At 38.9% G+C, this 22,336-nt stretch overlaps 1 protein-coding gene across 2 annotated transcripts in view; it reads right to left on the reverse strand.

Annotated features, from left to right (window-relative positions):
* Positions 1 to 22,336, reverse strand: part of LOC126481426 (uncharacterized) — a 277,457-nt gene that overhangs the window by 63,645 nt on the left and 191,476 nt on the right. For both annotated transcript variants that reach the window (XM_050105171.1, XM_050105170.1), the window contains one exon: positions 15,053 to 15,201. In XM_050105171.1, the coding sequence (XP_049961128.1) occupies positions 15,053 to 15,201 (149 nt within the window). The remainder of the gene's footprint in view (positions 1 to 15,052; positions 15,202 to 22,336) is intronic.

The following is a 22,336-nucleotide window of genomic DNA, read 5'->3' on the forward strand; positions in this document are numbered from 1 at the left end:
TGAGCCAGCAACTTCTTCAGTCGTCATGTTTAACCTCAGATCGGAATAACACGTTGAAATTTGAAACAGGCACATCTGTTCACGACGAAATCAAAAAACAAACTGCCATTTACTTCTCATGGCTTGCGCACAGTCCTATGCGCAGATGACCGTTATAATCCCAAGGGGACCCTTACAAAGCCCCTTTAAACCTTGAAACCCCATAAAACCAAATAGAACAATGAGCACATACATTATTCAGTGAATGAAAAACTTTACGTTCTTGAGCTAAAATAATGTAAGTTTGAGAAACTTTTTGAATAATTGGTGGAATAACAAAAGAAAATGAAACAGAAGAAAAAAAAAGTGTCCGAGGAGGAATCGAACCCGAGGCATCTGGCATAAGAGTCCGAGCCCTAACCATCTACTCTGGACGGCGGCTCGGCAATGGATTAACGCTGTATACTCATAAGGCACCTATGAAACTTTGGATCGATTTTTCTCGGTATTTTCCAGGTAGTGCGTCCTAATACTTTAACCATGTAAGGTGTTAGGGGTCCACTTTTACCACACAATATTTTGGACAAATTCCCGACCCCACGGTCGTGCCGTCTCCTTGTTAGTGGCATCCGCGGCTTGTGGTCTTGCGGTATCGTTCTCGCTTCCAGTGCACGGGGTCAGGTATTTTCTCTGCCTCGACATGACTGGGTGTTGTGTGTCTTTCATCATCATTTCATCCTCATTCATTCGCAAGTCGTCGTAGTGGTGTTAAAGAACTTGTGGAGCGGCGGCCAAACCGCCCTGCGAATGGTCTCCCGGCCACCAATTCCATACGCTTATTATCATTATCTTAGTGGCAGTTTTCAGCAAATGCTCTTTGAAGCTGAGCGACCTGTCAAGAGTGATCGCTACATAATATGGACTTCTGTTATGACACAGCTTTTTCCCTTCAAAATACATCTTTATTTACCTGTTTGCAAATTTGTTGTTATGGAGTTCTAGAGATGATCACAATGTTATTTGCTACTTGCTTGAGAGTAACAAACTCTTCCTGCAGTAGCATGGGCTGGCACCTACAAGTTTTCTTAGCATGGACTAGGCTTCCCCGTTTGAGGTGTGGAAGTCTAAGGCCTCAACTGGTTTGTTCTGTTGCTTATGATGAGCTGCATTGATGCTGTACAGAAGTTCGTCACCTACTTCACAGTCATTGTTGTCACAAAACTGTTTGTACTGAGTTTCTCACTTTTTCATCCATCCAGGTCTACATTCCTTTCGAAAGCCTCTTGGGATATATTTCTTTGTTGTGAATAGCTTAGCCCCAATGAACCTCTTATAGTTTGTGCTTGTTGAGGGGACCCATTATATATATTGTTCCGAATTTCAGAAACTGGAGACTAGTCGGCTTTTTTAAAAGTTCCAACTAGGTCTGGGAAATTATCTTATGACAGGTATGTTTGTACCTAATTCAAGAAGTGCTGGATGATGTTGGCTGCTGTCCAGGACTTTCCTTCTACATCTATCTACATTTATACTCCGCAAGCCACCCAACGGTGTGTGGTGGAGGGCACTTTACGTGCCATTATCATTACCTCCCCTTCCTGTTCCAGTCGCGTATGGATTGCGGAAAGAACGACTGCTGGACTGCCTCCGTGCGTGCTCGAATCTCTCTAATTTTACATTTGTGATCTCCTCGAGAGGTATAAGTAGGGGGAAGCAATATATTCGATACCTCATCCAGAAACACACCCTCTCAGAACCTGGATAGCAAGCTACACCGTGATGCAGAGCGCCTCTCTTGCAGAGTCTGTCACTTGAGTTTGCTAAACATTTTCGTAACGCTATCAAGCTTACCAAATAACCCTGTGACGAAACACGCCACTCTTCTTTGGATCTTCTCTATCTCCTCTGTCAACCCGACCTGGTACGGATCCCACACTGATGAGCAATACTCAAGTATAGGTTGAACAAGTGTTTTGTAAGCTCCTTGTTGCTGGTAATGGCAGGCCATTGTAATCAGAGGAAACAAAACATAAATCAGGGTTGTAATCTGTTCTCCAGGTACCAGAATGGAATGTACACCAATCTTTAGTGTCAGAAAGAAGATGGAGATTGTGTTCTTCAGATCAATCAACCAGCATGTTCCCATTTACATTATTACATTTGTATTTTCATAGTCTATGATGACTGCTGAAGTCTCCCAAGTACACCATATGGTCGTCATTAGAGTTTAGAACATGTGCTGGCCACATGGTTCCTGGTGATTTATCGACATTCACAGTAGTTATTTCACCAATTTTGACAGTGACTTTGTGGATACTATTCGTGGTGCTGGTAAATACAGTGTGGGCCTTTCCTATATGTTACTGAATGTACATGGCTACACCATAAACCTTATTGTATGTAGCACTAAGGAAATTGTTTCAACGTGAGTTTCCTGGAAGGCTACTAAATCAATTTCATTCTCATCTAGTATCTTGCATGGAATATGATATTTGGTTGCACTAATTCCTTCTCTGTTCTATACTCAGGTGAAACCAGTCATCTATAGATGTAAGGAATCTTTCAGAAGGCAGAGTGTAACTTCACTTCTGGGTCTTGTAACAAGGCAAACCAGGAAAAAATTTTATAAAATTATCAATGCCTGGGCTGGTGATAATTGAGATACACTGTTAGTGTATAAAATGCATATTTTGTAGACAAGTGCTAACATGTTCAATCTTGTGTCCACTTGGATATGACTTTATAATTATTTTATGACATGGTAGGCTTGTTTGTGGCTTCCAGTTCATAATTTTACTTAAATTTACTTTCATAGAAAATTCCAGAAAAATCAGTATGTCACCAGTCTCTGAAATTCCTTTTCTAAATTGCTTATCCTAGAAATGACAGATGAATAATGTTCAATGTTAAGTCAAGATTACGTATAAATATTAGTTCAAAAATTAATTTTGTAATTAAAAATTTTTTGATACTGATTGTTAACACTATGTAATGGATGAAGTTTTATACAGAAAAAAATCAAATAATTGTAAGTCCAGGATGGAATAATGACAGTATTACGGAAAGGACAGATTGCTACTCACTATATAGAGGAGACATTGTGTTGCACACTGAAAAGATGCTATACATTTTAGCTTTCGGCCAAAAGGTCTTCTCCTGAAATAGAGAACATACATATACTTACAAAGCACAACTCTCTCATGCATTACCACTGCCGCTGGCCAGTGTGGCCCAACTGTGGACAGCAACAGTACCTCATGAGAGAAGCAATCTTGTGTGGGTGGTGGGGGTATGCAGGAGGGTGGGGTTGGGAGGGATAGCAGGGTAGGGGTGGGGGGAGGTGTACTGCTGTTTGTGTGAACATGCAGGGAGGAGATGGGGACATTGGGAGGTTTGATATCAGATGTGGGGAGGTGGTGGGAGGAGGGTAGAGAAGGAGAGAAGAGGGAAAGGGGAAGGGGAGAAGCAGAGAAGGGGGGAAAAGACTTGTAGGTATGTTGGTGGAACCTAATGTTGTTTAGTGCTAGAGTATGAGCAGGGAAGGAGATAGGTAGGTGAAGGACAGTGACTAGTGAAGGCAAAGCCATGTGAGTTGCAGGAATGTATGATTACATTGCAGGGAGGGTTCCCACCTGCTCAATTCAGAAAAGCTGGTGTTTGTAGGAGATGGCGCAAACTGTGAAGCAGTCTTAAAGTGGGCACAGTTTGTCAATGGTCATTGACATGGACAGACAAGTTTTTAGTTGTCATGCCCATTTAGAAAACAGTGCAGTGGTTGCAGTTTAGGTCGTAGCTCCATGACTGCTTTCACAGGTAGCCCTCCCTTTGATGGGATAAGAGACACCTGCAACTGAACTGGAGGTGGGAGGATGTATGGGACAAGACTTGCATTTGGATCTACTGGAATGATATGAGCCATGAAGCAATGGGCTGGGAGGAGGTGTGGAGTAGGGATGGACATGACTACAGCATAGGTTCAGAAGGTGGCAGAATATCACTGTGGGAAGGATAAGAAGGGTAATGGGTAGATTATTCCTCGTATCAGGACATGACAAAATGAGGTCTAGACCCTCTCTCAGGCCTTTCACTCATTACTTAGATCACCAAGGATGGAAAACGATATTGCCCCCCCCCCCTCCCTTTCCTTCTTTCTCAAAGTGAATTCAATCCTATAAACACTGCTCTGTTTCTAGTCTGATACAGGAAAGGCGGAGAACAAGCAGTCAAGGTAAGGAACAGAATCAACTGTTTCTTGATTTTGGAAGTGGGAGGAAGATTTTCAATGGGAGGCTCATATATGGGCCAAATTGTTGGCAACTGAAATTAGATAATTTTTGACATAGACAAAACTTGAACAGTTCAGAGAACACACTGATTTGGTATGTGTGAACAGTTTTACTTTATAATAAGAAAAATTTGTGATTTATGAAAAATGAGCAAGCTGCATTCATAGTTCGAGAGGAAGCACTCTGGCCTTACATAAAATCACTGGGCAAATAAAAGGCTTCTATTCAGTCATTCATCAACCAGTCTGTTGTAGCAATGGAAGAGACCAGAAGAAAACCTGAAGTTTTAAATTTCATGTTTTGAAAATCATTTACGTACGAGGATCATACAGACATAACACTGTATGGAGGACGTGGAAATAGGAATCCCTGGTGTTGAGAAGCAACTGAAAAAGCTGATAGTAAGTTAATCAGCAAGTCAGAATGGAGTTGCAATTCAGTTTTACAGAAAGTGCTCTTTGGCACTGGCCGCTAAATTAGTTTGCAATTACCATAAATTTCATGGCAGTGCAAAGTTCCAAACAACTGCAAAAAAGTGCAGGTGACTCCCATGTATAAGAAGGGTAAAATAACAGACCCACAAAATTAGAGGCCAATATTCCTAACATCAGTTTGCTGCAGGATCCTTTAGCGTATTGTAAGTTTGAATGTAATAAATTTCCTTGAGACAGAAAAGCTTCGGTCTACTAATGAGCATGGATTTATAAAGCATCACTCATGCAAAGCTCAGCTTGCCTCTTTCTCGCACAATATCAGTCAAGCTGCAGATCATTGGCAACAGGCACAACCATATTTCGATTCCCAGAAAGTGTTTGACAAGGTGCCCACTACATGCTGTTAATAAAAGTCTGAGCATGCAGAATAGGTTCCCATATAAATGAGTGACTTGAAGATTTCTTCAGAATTAGTACCCAGTGTGTTGTCCTTGAAGATGTTTTTTCTTCAGACACAAGGGTATTATCAGCAATGTCAGAGGGAAGTGTGATAGGACTACTCTTATCCTCCATAAAATAAATGATCTGTTGGACAGGGAGAGCAGAAATCTGTGGTCGTCAACTGATGATGTAGTGTATGGGAAAGTATCATTGTTAGATGACTGGAAGAATCTCAATTTGATATGATGAATAACAGCTTCCTCTAAATGTAGAAATGAGTAAGAAAAACAAACCTTTAATGTTTGAATACAGTAATGGTGGTGTGCTGCTTGACACAGTCATGAAAAATATTTAGGCTTGACACTGATAGTAATATGAAACAGAATGAGCATTTAAGATTGGTAGTTGGGAAGGCGAATGGTTGACTTTGGTTTACTGGGAGAATTCTAAGGAAATGTTGCTCACCTATAAAGGATAATGCACATGAAACATTAGTGCATTCTATTTCTGAATGCTGCTTGAGCATTTGAGGTCACCATTAGGCCAGCTTAAAGGAAGGCATCGGAGCAATTCAGAGTTACCCTGCTAGACTTTTTATCAGTAGGTCGACCAACACATGAACATTGTAGAAATGCTCAATGAAATCAAGTGGGAATCACTCGAGGGAACTAGTTATTCTTTTTGTGAAACATTATTGTGAAAATTTAGAAAATATAATGGTATTATATTGTGGTTGACTGCAGAACGTTCAACTGCTACCAAATTACATTTCATGTAAGGACCATGAAGACAAGATGCAAGAAATTAGTTCATCATGGAACTGATGAATCAAGCTACGAGATGCGTGAGGATCAATTTTTTCTCTGCTAAGTAGTTTCTTTAAAATCGTTTGAGAAAGCTAGCAGATCGGCCGGCTTGTGCGTTTGTCGGCCACCTAGTCAAGCGAGCCTGCCTGCTGTCGCGTCACTCTCTGGACCCCCTACAAATGGGCGCGAAGCAGCGCTGCAACAGCTTCCCAACGTACAGTCCCTCTCTGCTAGAGTGCGCATAGCCATATGGACAATTGTTTTCCATCACTCAATTTGTGATTGGAACGTGAAACAGAATGACTAGTAGTGGTATAAGGCACCATCTGCCAAATCCTGTATAGTGGCTTGTGGAGTATGTACACAGACGTAGATGTTGATGAGCAATACATTAAGAACAGTAAGTGTTCAAACCCTGAGTAAAGTTCACAAAGAGGCACTTATCCATTAGGAAATGTATCACTCAAAAGGTTGCACAGTTTAAGGTATGGAAATACTTTCTAACTCAGATGGTCAATATGGGGAACACAATGTAAAAAAACTGCAGAGCAGGTGCAAGTGGCTGCATGCAGGCAGCCACTGCAGAGCAGGTGCAAGTGGCTGCATGCAGGCAGCCTGGTGCACATGGCAGCCAGCCAGCTACATGCAGGCAGCCTGGTGCACATGGCAGCCAGCCAGCTACATGATGGTGCCATGCCAGCCGAGTGTCCACACGCAGATGTGAACAAGTGACTCACATATACACAGAACGCATGTAAAATGGCGTTTGGTGGATAGCTTATTGCACTTTTTCTTGTCCACAGGTAAACCAATGGGCATTTGCAGGGACCTGTGCCGCATGGGACAGTACTTGTACAGCTTGCTCTAGACTGTTCTAGAGGCTATCTGTGAATATGCACAACTGATTCTGAAAGAGAGAGAGAGAGAGGACAGAGAGAGAGAGAGAGAGAGAGAGAGAGAGAGAGAGAGAGAGAGAGGAGGGGGAGATTATAAGATGCAATTCCCTCAAAGGCTTCCAGTGAACTTTGCAGTCTCATTCATCCTTCATTATGATGCATGAAGTAAAATAAATTAGGTGAAAAAAAAGACATTTAGCATGTAATATAGGGGATTGATATTTCTTAATTTTTCTAATATTTTATAAATTACACTGAAATCATTTTGTAAGGGGGGAAAACATATATAATAAATAAGAATTCAGAACTAATTGTTTTTCAGAAGTAATCATGATTTAAGACACATTTAATGTTAATAAATTAAAATTTAGTCATTAGGTAATTTCACTCAAAAGGAGAAAAGTTACAATAAATTAAGTACGCATGTAAATGGCTAGGACTATGAGTGGGTTATACAGGGTGTCCCATTTATCTTTACCACCCTAAATAAATGTTTGTCCAGATGCAAATTACAAAATGTTTCAAGCAATTGTTCTTTAGCCATCAGGGGGACATCAATCAGCATGATTGCCTTCGTTGTAGCATTGTTTTTTACAAACATATGAACAGCGGTATGACTTTTTAAATGACACCCTGTATTTTTATTTGGTAATTCATTTGCTCTCCTAAAGACCTATTCAAAAATGTATCACAGTGTACCATTCACTGAAACAAAACAGTATTAATTACATAACACAACACTGACTTTGAGCCTGGGATCACAAACTTGTCAACTCGCTAGAGTTGTCAGAAAACAAATAAAAACCATGAGCAAGAACATGCCACTTTAAGACTTGAGAGTTTTTACCAGTTGTTACCATTTTGAGTAAATTATTAGACCTTCTCAAAATGACAGCAGCTAAAATTTGTCTTGATTTCTCAGCTTATTAGAAATCATTACCAAGAAATTTCTTTGCCCCCAAAAAAGTTTTAATAGTTTAAATCATGACTGAACTTACAAGCATCTGAAAATAAAATCGATACAAAAATTATGGATGCACTGGTGTGTTGTTCATCATCATAGCATCCAGATTCTGTTAGCTGATTGACTGCTTATTAATTCCTACTCAACTCTTTCTTCGTTGACGACCTTACGTGGTCAACGACATGTGCATCTCAGTACATGGCAGTTGTGGGGAAGGTTCATTAACAGTGACAGAGATTTTAAAATTTCTAGATGTATGTAGAAGTTGTACTATTTGCAAATTTGAGTGAAGACAACTGTTGTATGTGGCCATAGTGCAACATAGGTGTCTGTCACTGAAGATTTCAAAATCACAATATTTTGCAACTCTTGCAACACAATGATGGTATTGTCACAAAGTTTCTGAAAAGGCTTCAAAGATACTCATGTCTATTAATGCCATAGAATTCTTACTGGTACATAATATTACAGTAGCATAAAATAAATTATTTTAATTACAAAATGAAATTATAATGGAAGACAGTAATATGTTTATATTATTGCACCAATACCTTAACCCAGTTACAAATATTTAATGAAAATTACAGAAATCAAATGTTGCAAAAATATCATGTATACTTTACTACCATCAAATTTGAACATTTCAGAAACTTTAAAACTAGTTGATAGAATTGGATTCCATTTCTCATTTAAAAATTTATGTCTAGTCCACTTGTTAGGCACGAAAATCTCAAGCTCTCACTGTAGAAAACACAAAAACAATGGCAAACGTGGGGCAGAACAAAATGATACTTATTACAAAGACTACCTGGAAAATTAAAAAAAAAAAAAAAAATTACAAAGCCAATCTTAACCAAACAAGCTGCCTGTGAAAACTGTGTAGAAGGAGCCCCAAACAAGTGTAAGGCTGTTTGGGATATTATAAAACAAGAACATACTTTTACCCAAACACAAGATGTTCTACTTGAGCCAGCAGAGCTCAATAAATATAGTAAATAAATTAAAATAAAAAATTGAGTCAGACATACCAGCAATTGATATACTTGCTGATCAGCCACCTAAAGGACATGAATTTCACTGGGATCCTGTCACACCCACAGATATAATAAAGATTGTTACAAAATTTTCAAACTTGAAAAGCATGGACTATTACTAGATATCGAACTACATAATAAGAAGGGCAATACACCTAATTTGCAATCCACTTGCTTTTATTATGAATAAACGCCTAGAAGTTGGAGTTTTATCTGAACAGCTCAAAATCTCCAAAGTTATACCTATATACAAAAAGGGGGAAAAGACCTACCTAAAAACTATAGAGCAGTGTCTATTGTACCAATCTTTTCCAAAATATTTGAAGCGATTTTCCACAAACAACTAAGAAACTATTTTGAAAAGTATGACCTCTTCTGTAATAGACAGCATGATTTTTGACAAGGGAAAAATACCACCTCTGCAGTCCTTGAAATAGTTAATCAGACATTAACTGCATTTGAAAATAAACAAACAGTCTCACTTGGACCTTGCGATCTGAGTAAGGCATTTGATTGAATCCCCTTTGACACCCACTAGCCAAACTGTAGTATTATGGTATAAATAACACAGATTTAGAAATAATCAACTCTTATCTAAATAACAGAAAACAATGTGTCAATTAAAAATAGACACTCTTCTATGAACAGTGTCACATCTTGTGCACATCAGGGCTCTGTCCTTGGTCCTTTCTTCTTCTTTGTTGCAATTAATGATTTGCCATCTTATGTTGGGCCTGAGTCAGTTATATGCTATGGGGATGATACAACCTTAATCAGCACAGATTGAGATTTATCAAAGTCACTCCAGAAATCACAGGACTCTCTCACATTAACACTAAACTGGTTCTCGGCTAACAAACTTCTATGTAATCCAGAGAAAACTCAGCATCTGCAGTTGGGACTGACTAAAGAGGTAGAACCAAAATCCGTAAAACTGCTTGGAATACACATTGATTCCAAACTTAACTGGCAACCCCAAATCAACCAGGTCTGCATATCATCCAGGTCTGCAAAAAGTTATCAAGGGTGTCCTACATCATCTGGAAACTGCTTGATCTAGTGAGTAACAAATATCTCAGAACAGCTTACTTTGGATTTTTTCAGTCTGATATATCTTATGGGCTGCTACTATTGGGCCACTCATGTCATGTCAGTGATGTACAACTGATGCAAGAAAAGGTGCTACGAATAATGTGCACTGTTGGTCCAAGGGAACACTCCCGTCCCTTATTCATCAAAATGAAAATAATGACAGTGATAAGTCTTTATATTTGTGCATCACTCATATATGCTAAAAAGAACAGAACAAAATTTAACACCAGAGAGAACATACACTTTCATGGCACCAGAAACAAAGAGCGTATTGACAAATCTAGACATAGGCTGACAAAAACACGCAACTCTCACAAAGTGAACTGTTTGAAATTATTTAACAAATTACCACATACTGCACTCAATACAGCTTTCAATAATTTAAAAAGTAAACTGCACAAATGGTTCATAGACAATCCATACCACAGTCTTACAGAATTCTTGGATACTTGTAACACAGAAATTGAGTTTTAAGCCTATGACTGCAATGCTGTACATTTGATTAATGTAGCATAAATAATTTGTACTTGTAATGTAAACATAAACTAATATAATAACTTCTTATGTATCTTGACATCGCTATAGAGCCTATTTTACAACATGTGGTGAATGGCAAATAAAGAATCTGAATCTGGTGCGTGGAGCACTGAAACACAACACAGAAAACAACTTTCACACTATCTTTTGAGCAGTAGTTCTTTTTCTGGCAAAAGCGCGCACATTCACTGTTATGACATGAAGTCAAATGCTGGCACACCAGCCAGGAATGACAGAGCAGAGATGGCTGTGAGAAGACATCAGCCAATCGCATGCTGACCGACTCCTCACCAGGACAACAATGCAACAGCAGCGGCCCCTATGTGGAGAGGACATGAGTGCCGCGACTGACTGGCGATGACCCAGTTGAATAGTAGATTCAAGATTAGACACTTATATAGAAGTGTCATCTCTAGTTGCTTCACTTATACTGCCTATGTAGCACAGACTTGTGATTATTTATACTGAAGAGCCTTGCTTATTTTGTATGTTGTCCTTCGCTTGTGTGACTTCTGTTTGGTTGTGAAAGTTAAGTACTGTCATTGGTTTTTTTGTAATAAAACTCATTAATAAGATTTGTTCGAACAGGGTGTATACGCGGACAAGGAAAAGAAAAAATAATACTAATAATAATAATCCCAGATTTCCCGGTTAAAAATACACTTTCTCTCGGGTGAAAATACACCTTTTTTCAATCCTTTGAATGGTTACGGTTTTATACATTGGTGTAGAACTTCCTGCACTTGAGAAAACAAAACACAAGAAAAAAATATGTTTTGGAACGATGTTTGATGTGCACCAACATATACACTACATCTTTTCGTATTAAGAAAGTATAAATTCGTATTCCACTAAACACTGCATGTTACTTTCCGAAGCATTGAAATTGAGATTGCGATGCACCTTTGTAAGCCAGTCATAGTTCATGTCACATGGTCTCACCAGCCAATGAGAGCTGATATTCAGAGCATAGGACACGTGATGTAGTCACCCAATAGAAACATCACTGTTAAGCAGTGCAAACAAACAAATAGTAAAAGTTAATGGTTTAAATTAATATACATAGTGTTGCGAAAAGAAAAAAAAAAGCTTTCACAGATAATATTGGTCTCTAAGATTAATAAGCTGCAAGAGAAGCTAAGCTTTCACACATAAAGTTGATCTTTTTTGCGTGTGTAAATCACACAAATGCATCAGTAAAATTTTTAACAAAAACATAAATGTCTGATCTTCTGGGCTTGAAATTCTTCTAAATGGTTGTACTCAGAGTTGATTTTTAAATGAGAGTCAAATGCTATGTGATTTAAGAAATCTGTTGTACATTCTCACACACAGGTCAGATTGCGTAAAAAGGAAATTTACTTCGAAACCACTGCTTTCCAAACAACCATTCCCAATATTTTCCCGTGACTTGTTAGAAAAAGGTTCATTTCAGCAGTTGTCAGAGAGCGCCAGATAATAGGCGTCACTGCGCTTGCGCACCTACGATGACGCGGGAAGCCTGTTGTTCGTACGTATAAAACATTGAAAGATCTTACATTATGTCATAAAAGAAACAAGACATTAAAGGATAATCCAAGTGCATCAGAATTTCGTTAACCATACTAAAATGCATAATTTGGCTTAAAGTGCAGATTTGTATCTCCAGATCTGGAGGTAAATTTTCTTAGTGTACCAGTAATGTATTATCTTATGTTTGGTTCTTTATTGTGGCATAATGCTACAGCTTCTAGAAGATGAAAATGTACACTTGAAATGCAGCGAACAGTTGAAACTAGCCAATAGTGTGGAATTAAACACTTTGTTTCAAATAAATTGACTGCCTCAGTAGAAAATATTAATAAAAGCCAAATTTCTTTAGCAAACCAACAAAAGTAACTTCATTGTTCTGCGAGGCGATTAATGCTTGACTGTCAGAAAGGTGAAAATAAAATAAAATAAAATCTGAAACTAATAACATATTTTAGTCTTCCATAGTTATGTGAATGTATTTTAATTCACTTGACAGCTCCCGGCCACTAAAATCCATTTTGTTTTCATTTGACGTGAGAGCAATAAATGAAGAGAACAGCAAAATCACTAAACGTAAACACAGGTCACCTGGAGACTACCCACCTCTCTACTACAACTCAAACTGCTCTGTGCATCAGCCGCGGATCTACGATATTTCCGGATGGGGGCAATACTAGATAGATTATGTACACTATGCACGCATTCAAAACTTAACTTAGGATTCATTCGGAAATCAACTTAGAATGTGTTCAAAAACCAACAGGGGTGCATTTCAAAATCATGTGAAAAATCGATAGATCAACGAACACTATATACTAGTTTCCCCCCCCCCCCCCCCCCCCCTCAAGAACATGAATTTGCCGCTCCCCCCTCCTCCCCTGAAATTGCCACCTGGGGAGGATACCATGCATGAATCTGGCAGCTTGGGTGCGCCAGTAAAATTTTTCTGGGTAGTGTCTGGCTGCTTGCTGCTACTGCTTATACAGCTAACAGCCACACTTCTGTAGCCAGAAGCGGGAGAAAGTACTGCTCACACGCGACTCAACTGTGCATGCGTACAAGCTCGCTCGCAACTGCTCAAATTAATGTAATGTAAACAGTTGTGACGTCACGCTCATCGGAGGCAATTTGTCGTTATGAAGCATTGCGTTGTCTTCCTAGAGCGTTTGATGCACTTTGCTGTTGACAGAGGTTTGTATGAGCAGTGTGTTTTGATGTTGTATATGGCGCACATCGCAACTTAAGTTTTATTTTCGTCCCCCCCTCCTGGTTGTTTTATTGCTGCAGTATTATTCTGCAGTAGCGAGATACAGTAATATCATTTGTTAGCGTACTGGTTCTTACCAGTCTAAATTACAAAAAAATTAACTGTAAAATAAAACAATGAGAAGTTCCCAGAATTCTAAAAAGTTCTGTTTTCTCCCGGATGAAAAAAATTCCCAGTTTTCTCCTAGATGAAATAATTCCTCAGTTTTTCCCAGATCTTCTGGTAGTCCTGGGTCATATACACCCTGTTGAATGTTTCTGTAGCGAACTTAGTAAGAAGGATTCCTGGAAACCCCATATTTGATGACAAGGCTGGACGTAATATTTGACGACGAGTCGAACCCTGAGCCATAAGCTGCCACGGACTGAAATATTTTCTTTTGTCGGGGGTGTGTGTTTTGCTGGAACCTCAATTCCACCTTGTCTTTTCTTTGCAATGGTGTTATTACATATTTTAACAGTGTGCCTTATGGTGTTTTTTCTATTCTGAGTTTTCAAGTGGGCGCTGCAGAAATTTTCTTTGCTTGTGTGCTTATTTTTATTGCTTGCCTCGTCTGTTTTTCGCATTTGTCTATTCCAAAATGAGCAACCCACCTCTCCCACCCCCTGCTCACACACCTCAGCTGCAAAACAGCTAACACAGATGTTTCAGTTTCACATGCAGCAGATCTCAGCACTAGTAAACACAGTACAGCAGCTCCTGGTGATTCAAGCCAGCGCCACAAGCAACAACTGCAGCTCCGAGTGCCATTCAGCCTTTTTGCTAGTGTAATGAAAAAGAAGAGGGATGGATCGAGTGGTTGCAATTGTATGAAGCCCACACCATTGCTCACAACATACCAGGTACAGTTTTTCGCCACATTCAGAAATAACACCTCACGTCACTCTGAGTGAACTCTGCTATGATCAGGTTGTAGATTCTTTAACTAGCTATTATGACCAACAAATGTATGTGGTGGCAGCTAGATACCAATTCTTTCTTTGCAGGAAAAGGTCAGACCCAACTTATCATGAGTGGTTAACAGATTTACAAGTACGACAAGGAAATGCATATTCAAATGTGCTTGTGGTGCTTTATATTCAGATGTAATGTTGCATGATGCGATCGTGTACAATGTAAATGATGTCAAACGTAGAGAACAGATTTTGAAAGAGTTGGATTAATCATTTTAGCATGTAGTGCAAATACTAGATTAGTATGATTCAGGTATCATGTCGGCCGATAAATTTGAGCAGCCACGACTTTGTTGGGTGGAGTCATCACTTGCTTGCGACCGGCCCATTAGGAAGGAACAGCTCGGGTGTGCAACGTCACAGCACAGGCATAGATTGATGTTTTATGTAGCTTTCTGCTTCCCACTGCTGAAGTGCAAATCAGGGATATGGCGATTGCATCTTTCAACACGATCGAGCACCTGTTCATAATGCACGGCCTGTGTCAGAGTGGTTACACAACAATAACATCCCTGTAATGGACTGGCCTGCACAAAGTCCTGACCTGAATCCTATAGAACACTTTTAGGATGTTTGGAATGCCGACTTTGTGCCAGGATTCACCGACCGACATCGATACCTCTCTTCAGTGTAGCACTCTGTAAAGAATGGGCTAGCGTTCCCCAAGAAACCTTCCAGCCTGCGAGAGTGGAAGCTGTCATCAAGGCTAAGGGTGGGAGAACTCCATATTAAATTCTGGCATTACCAATGGAGGGCGCCACAATCTTGTAAGTCATTTTCAGCCAGGTGTCCAGATACTTTTGATCAAATAATGTACATTCCAATGCAGATTCATAAACTAAGATGCAAACCTGTGAGATACGAAATAAAGTCCAGATCTTCAACAATGCCATCTTCAGTACATTTATTAAAATTAATATATAGCCTTAGTGTGTCATTGAGAAATGTGAAGATCCACTGGAACTGAGTCAAAGCTCTTATATTCCATACAACTTCTGACCTGAAAAGTAAACAAATAAAATATCTTTATCTACATTTTGATGTAGTGAGGTAGACACAAAACTATTAAATTACACAAAAATTTAAAGTAATTACAAGGTCTGTTCAAAAAATTCTAGAACATTTGTAAGTCGTGCCAGTAATGTGTTGGAGCAAACTGTGGTTGGCAACCCTTGTAGTGCTTCGAGAATTCCCACACAAATTCTAGAACCACTTGTCCTTCTACCGTCTCAAACATACGATATTTTAAAAATAAGTGTGAGAGAACATACAAACTGCACGACACTTGTTTGTATGTGCAAACTGGAAAGAAATCATGAGCACGAGGTAGACATGACGGTCAAATCATATCGACAAGTGTTTGCTGCTTGCGTCACAGAAGTAGTATTGGAAGAACAAGGAGTGTTTATGGATCTTATGGTGTTTTATATCGCTGATCATTGTAACGAGAAAAAAGAGGAACAGTTGAAAAAATTGTTAATTGTACTTCACGTGTTGGACTTGCTAGAAGCAAGACATGTTCATAAATTATGTGGTTGTAAAAAATATGCTATTGTAAATGTATTTAATCGAGTCTAATGCTAGACAAATCGGTTGACTTGCAAACATTCGGATATTTACGTGAGAAGTGATGAATTTGTTCTTTGTGGAAGTTGAAATATACCAAGACTAAACTAAAAGTATTCTGCAAGTATCCACTATTTTTCATGGGTAGAGAAAGAGAGAGAGAGAGAGAGAGAGAGAGAGAGAGAGAGAGAGGCTGATAAATTCCGTTAACCAGCAGTATTCTTCGGAGATGAAGTTTTATGGAGATCGACGTAGCTGCCTATCCAGAGAAGACGACCAGCTGTGCATACCTCATAAGTCAACTGACGTGAGAGAGGTGTGAATTTTGCATGCAATCCAATCTCGCACCACACTCCAGGTCATCTAAAGTATTAGAATATGGCAACCAGTGAAAAGGACTCAAAAAAATGGGAATTTTGAGAGGAAATCGAAGCAGAAGATATGATGCATTGCCATAGCAACCAGGTATAACAAGACAAGAGAACTGTTTCATGGAATTGGATTCGGCCTCAAAGTTCAAATGGTGAGAATTAATAAATGCAACAAAAGAGAAGACGTAAGAAAGATATTATGGTAAAAGGAAAGAGAGAAGATTCCGACATATTAGACTAAGATGAAATACGGCAAGAATAATTCATCAAAGAAGATCCGGTGTGGTAAGTAAACGGCTCTCACCCACATCGCGGGGACGCAGACATGGAAACCAGCCGAAGTCCGACGACGCTAGCATCAGTCGTTAATCATTGGTGCTGATTCCACATATGCTCGCCGATGCTGAAACCAACATTTGGTGCTACCGGCGCTGATTACACATCCACTCACCAACACCGCTAGAACTCTATGCCGGGTGAGTGCAGAACAATAATTGTTTGAGTGTAAAGTTAAAAAGAAACTGTTGAATAATAGACTGCTAGTATAGTTATTATACTCAGTGTAGAAATTTTTTTGATGATTACTAGATCAAAAACTAAGAGAAATATGGATAATACACAGAGATTTGGGGAAACTTCAGAACCAGCCATGGCAATGAAAGTGAGTAAGGAGGCGCCTGTCTGGTCTGAAGTAGTAAATTTAAACAAAGCTCAAAGGGCAGATCCAGAGGCTTTAAGAAAGGAACCAAGTCTTAAATTAGATTCAGTAAATACTTAATTAAATAATAAATTGGATGTTTAGAATGAAACTTCAGAATTGTTAAGTGATAAGGTAGATTCGCAAAGGAAAGAATTTAGTAATTTATGTGAAGGTATCGGAAATTTGAAGACTGAATTTGGTTCTTTAACTACTAAAGTAGAAAATTTTAAAGTAGATTTAAAGAGGAATTAACTAGTTCATAAAGCAGTCATATAAACCAACCGTTCACCGATTTTAGTCAGACACAGAGTAACCAATTTCAGGACTTAGCTAAAAAGTTAGAATTGGATATTGAAGATAAATACAATAATGTAGAAGCTGAACTTGGTGGAAAATTAGGATCATTTCAAAGTGCATGTAATGTTACATTTGATGCTGTAAAACATAGATTACACACTTTAAAAGAGATTGTTGAGAAGCATGATGGGTTATTACCACTAGTCCAATCGCAAGTTACAGGTGTCAATACTTAAGCAGATTACGTGCCACTGTCATTACTTCCCTTTCCTCTTCCAGTCGCGTATGGTTCGCGGGAAGAACGACTGCCTGAAAGAACTTCAGATATGATAAATATAAGTAGCCTGGAGGAACAGGTAGAGGAAAAGATAGACCTAAAAGTGGCTGCGAGAGTAACCTCCGACAATGTGTCGCCAAATCTGTCTTCTGGACTTAACGATACCAAGAGAGGTATAGATAATTTATGGAAGGAATTCAAACTTATTCAGGACAAAGTAGATAATAGGGTGACTTCTCCTAATGTGGTATTCACTAGTGAGGTAATGACGGATTTACAATGGGGAGCCAATTCAGGGTTATCCAGGCAATTCCCTAAGTTTAAGCCAGACGGGAAGTACATCCCATCCATTTTTTGAAAAGGTTCAACCAAGCCTTGCCCAAGAACTGGGAGATTCGAAAAAGATTGAATTTGCTGTGTAGTATCTATTAGGGGAAGCCTCAGAGTGGGGTACAGTAAGCAATCAAAACTCTTCCTCTTGGGAAGATTTTCAAAAGAAGTTTAAAGAGAAGTATTTGTCAGCAAGTGCCCAGGAAAACCTGTTATCGGACGTATGGGACCCAAAGTTTACAATAATACGTGGGGAACAATGAGAAAGTATTTCAACTGGCATTTAACACGAGCGAAATATTTAGATTAGCCAATGGAGGAAGAGGGGTTAGTTCGAATGTTAATAAGAAGATTGCCCATTTACGCGAGGAAGGATATAGTATGTAGTGGGTTGAAAACGGATGAAGAATTATTATTCTTTGCGGACGCACTGGATGCCTTAAATAAGGACCACAACAAGAGTGTACACTAGAACGAAAATCAGAATTACAAAAGGATTAGCAATAATAACTTTAAAAGACATGAGGCTAACTTAGCTAGAGTACACCAGTGCAACAGGAATAATAGCAAAAAGAATTACCAGAAGAAACATCCACCTTTGGATTTAGAGCCAGTAACTTCGCAGGAATTTGTGCCACGTAATAATAGAGCACAAAGTGGTAACATAGTACCCTGATTTGATAACCAACCGGTGATTACTAGTAAGGAGGAAAACAGTGCGATCTGAAACAAGGGCTGGTGCCCAGGCCGTAGAGATACACTAGGAGGCCTGGTTTATAATAGAAATGATACACATAAAATACCTACAAAAGAATGGTTGTTACTGGAAGAACCAAACTTAACTACCAATAATACACAACCAATAATAGTAAGAAACGTGAAGATTTGAAGTCAACATATTTATAGACTCAGAGAGTGAGGTGTCACTCATTTCTAGCGCATTCTTTAGCACATTACAGACTAAACATCACTTGCCTCTGTTACCAGTAACTGGAGTGTACAGAGTTGGTACAACTGGAATGAGAAGTTGGGTTGTCAAATACGAAATCCAAGTGAACTGGAATATTGGTAATGCCCCCTTTCGTCAGACACAGTTAGTCGTAAAGAACATCAATAGGGATATTTTATTCGGGTTAGATTGGCTATTAGAGAATAAAGTCATTTTAAACTTTGAGGAAAATCTTCTTTACTTTAGTAAGGATGATAGTAGATATTGGATACCATTTGTAACAGATAGCTACATTAGTAAACAAACAACTGAGTGTCAATATTTACGATTAACTGCTACAGCTCAATTGTCACCAGAGTTCGATAATGAAAATCACGTGTCACATTGAGTGGGCATACAAAACAAAGTAAATGAGTCTCCAATATTAACCAATGCACAAAAATTAGATTTATATAGAATTCTAATGGAATATGAAGAAGTATTTTCCGATCGTCCCAATAATATCAGCGATTACATATGTAAATTTAAAATCAAAGATGACACTCCATTTTTCTGTAAGCCATATCCAATACCGGTAAGTTTGAAAGAGGAAGTTAAGGAGGAAATTGACACAATTATTGACAACAATATAATAGACCGTAGTTCTAGTGTCTTGAATAACCCTTTCATAGTAGTAAAAAAGGTTACAGCAGGTGTGCGATTAGTACTAGACATGCGTACATTGAATAAACATATAGAAACAGAATGAGACAGAGCAATTAACATTGATTAACTGTTATTAAAATTTGAGAAAGCAAAGTTTTTTTTAGAACGGTGGACCTGACCGTGGGATATTGGCAAATTAGGTTACATCCTGAATCAAAGAAGTATACCGCGTTTCTGTCTGATGGTAAATTGTATCATTTCAATGTGTTACTGTTTGGACTTAATCTCTCAGTCTCGGTATTTATACGTGCGCTGGACGAAGCATTAGGGAGAGATTTGTTAAAGGATTTAATAATATATGTAGATGATATTCCCTTAATCTCAGCTACTTGGGAAGAACATTGCCTAACATCGCGTAAAACCCTGAAAAAATTTAAATAAAAAGGTATTACAGTGAAATTGTCAAAGTCACACTTTGCGAGGCAAGAGCTTCAGTTTTTAGGCCATCTTGTAGACGTACAGGGGATTAGACTGGATCCTGAGCGCATAAAAGCTATTAAAGAATGGCCACCCCGTAAAAATGTGAGACAATTGAAGGCATTTATCAGAATGGCTGGGTACTATAGACAGTATATTAGGGAACAAGAACTAAATGACACAAGAATATTATGTTTGTTAAGGAAGGGAATACCTGACAGATTAAAACAGTGTGCTGGACCGAGACTCGAACACGGGACCTTTGCCTTTCGCGGGCAAGTGCTCTACGATCTGAGCTACCCAAGCACACTTCTGCGAAGAAGAGCTTCTGTGAAGTTTGGAACGTAGGAGACGAGGTACTGGCAGAATTGAAGCTGTGGGGACAGGTTGTGAGTTATGCTTGGGTAGCTCTGATGGTAGAGCACTTTCCCGCGAAAGGCATAGGTCTCGAGTTCGAGTATCGGTCTGGCACACAGTTTTAATCTGCCAGGAAGTTTCATATCAGTGCACACTCCACTGCAGGGTGAAAATCTCATTCTGGAATACCGTGAGTTTGGGGTCAAGAGGCAAATAATGCATTTGAAAACTTAAAAAGAGCACTAATAGAAGCACCCACATTGCATCATCCAAATATGGGTGAACCATTTAAAATTGCAACTGATGCATCTGAGTATGGGATTGCGGCAGAACTATTCCAAGGACAGTGGGGTATAGATAATGTAAATCACAGATCCATAGCTTTTGCTAGCTGTAGTCTTAATAAACATGAAATAAACTACACAGCTACTGAAAAAGAACTTTTAGCAATAGTATGGAGTGTCCAAAAATTCCAAACACTAGTTTGGGGGTCAGAAATTCATATCTACACAGAACATCAAGCTCTATCTTTTTTGATGAATAATCATTTGTTACATAGTAGATTAATGCGATGGATGTTGTTCCTACATTCAAATACAGTATGTAAAAGGTTCTAAGAATATTGTACCAGACACTTTGTCTAGGTTGCCAATAGACAAGGAAGAGTTAAAACAGCCGGAAGTACCCTGCATGATTTTTGCAATCAATTTTCTGACACAATAGTATCCACATACCAGGGTACAAGAGATGGCACGAAGCGTAACAGAGAACATACATCACGATCTCTATTTTACCGAGATGTTTGCTATGTGTATTAGGAATTCCTTGCCTTCTAATCAAGCAGGAAAGTGGAAAATTATGGGTCATAATTTATTTTGGAGAGATAGTATAACATCACAACGGTGGCATTTATGCACTCCGAAGTTAATGGAAGACGAAATTGTGTGGTATGTTCATACAGGGTATGGGCACTTCGGAATACAGAAATTTATAGCTCATATGAATAAGTTCTATTACTTTAAAAGGCTAGGACACAAAGTAGCTTTTTTTAATTAGGACTTGTGAAATCTGTCAGAAGGTGAAAGAGTGTAACACTCATGTTAATTACAAAATGTATCCTATCATTCGTAAGTCTATACATGATCTTACAGCATTGGATTTCTTTGGACCAACTCCGAAAGGTAAGGGAGGAGTGTCGTACATTTTAGTTCTCATAGTGTGTTGGTCAAAGTATGTTAAGTTGTATTCTATTAAAAAAGCAAATACACCAACTGCGATGCACTGTTTGCAACAATAATTTGTGGAGGTAGGCAAACCGAAACTGTTTCTCTAGGCAAACCGAAACTGTTTCTCTACGATAATGGGCCACATTTGTTAGTAACAATTTTAAAGAATTTTTATTGTGGGAAGGTATTTGTCAAGTGTTAATGTCCAACTATAACCCGGCCTTGAATCTATGTCAACGGGTAAAGAAAGAGATTGGCCAATTATGCTGCACCTACTGCCATGAAAAACATACTTTATGGGCAACGAAGATCAAAGACTTTGAACTTATTTTAAATGAACTACCACATTTATGGTTCAAATGGCTCTGAGCACTATGGGACTTAACATCTGTGGTCATCAGTCCCCTAGAACTTAGAACTACTTAAACCTAACTAACCTAAGGACATCACACGCATCCATGCCCGAGGCAGGATTCGACCGTAGCAGTCGCGCGGTTCCGGACTGAGCGCCTAGAACCGCTACACCACCGCGGCCGACACCACATTTATCAACAGGATTAACACCTTTAGAAGTAATAGACAAACCCTTTGTAGGAGAACCTCTTATTAAATGTTTCATTTGGCTTAACAGTCTACTGAAGATTACGAACTTGAACAGGCAATGGTTTCTGAAAATTTAGCTGAAAAGTCACAACAATGGGTAACTAAACATAATACGAAGGCTACCGAACCTCCGTACAAGGTCAATGACCAGCTCTTGTAAAAAAAGCACCTTCACAGCTCTGCCCTGAGGAAACAGACACATAAGTTTTTCCAAAAGTATGAGGGACCATACCGAGTTCAAATGGTAATACATCCCAATACATTACTTTTAGTGGATCCTATAATGGGATCAAAGAAAGGAAAGTACAACGTAAAGGACATAAAATTGTATTTCCCC

Source organism: Schistocerca serialis, chromosome 5, assembly GCF_023864345.2.
Source record: "Schistocerca serialis cubense isolate TAMUIC-IGC-003099 chromosome 5, iqSchSeri2.2, whole genome shotgun sequence".
Lineage (NCBI taxonomy): Eukaryota > Metazoa > Arthropoda > Insecta > Orthoptera > Acrididae > Schistocerca > Schistocerca serialis.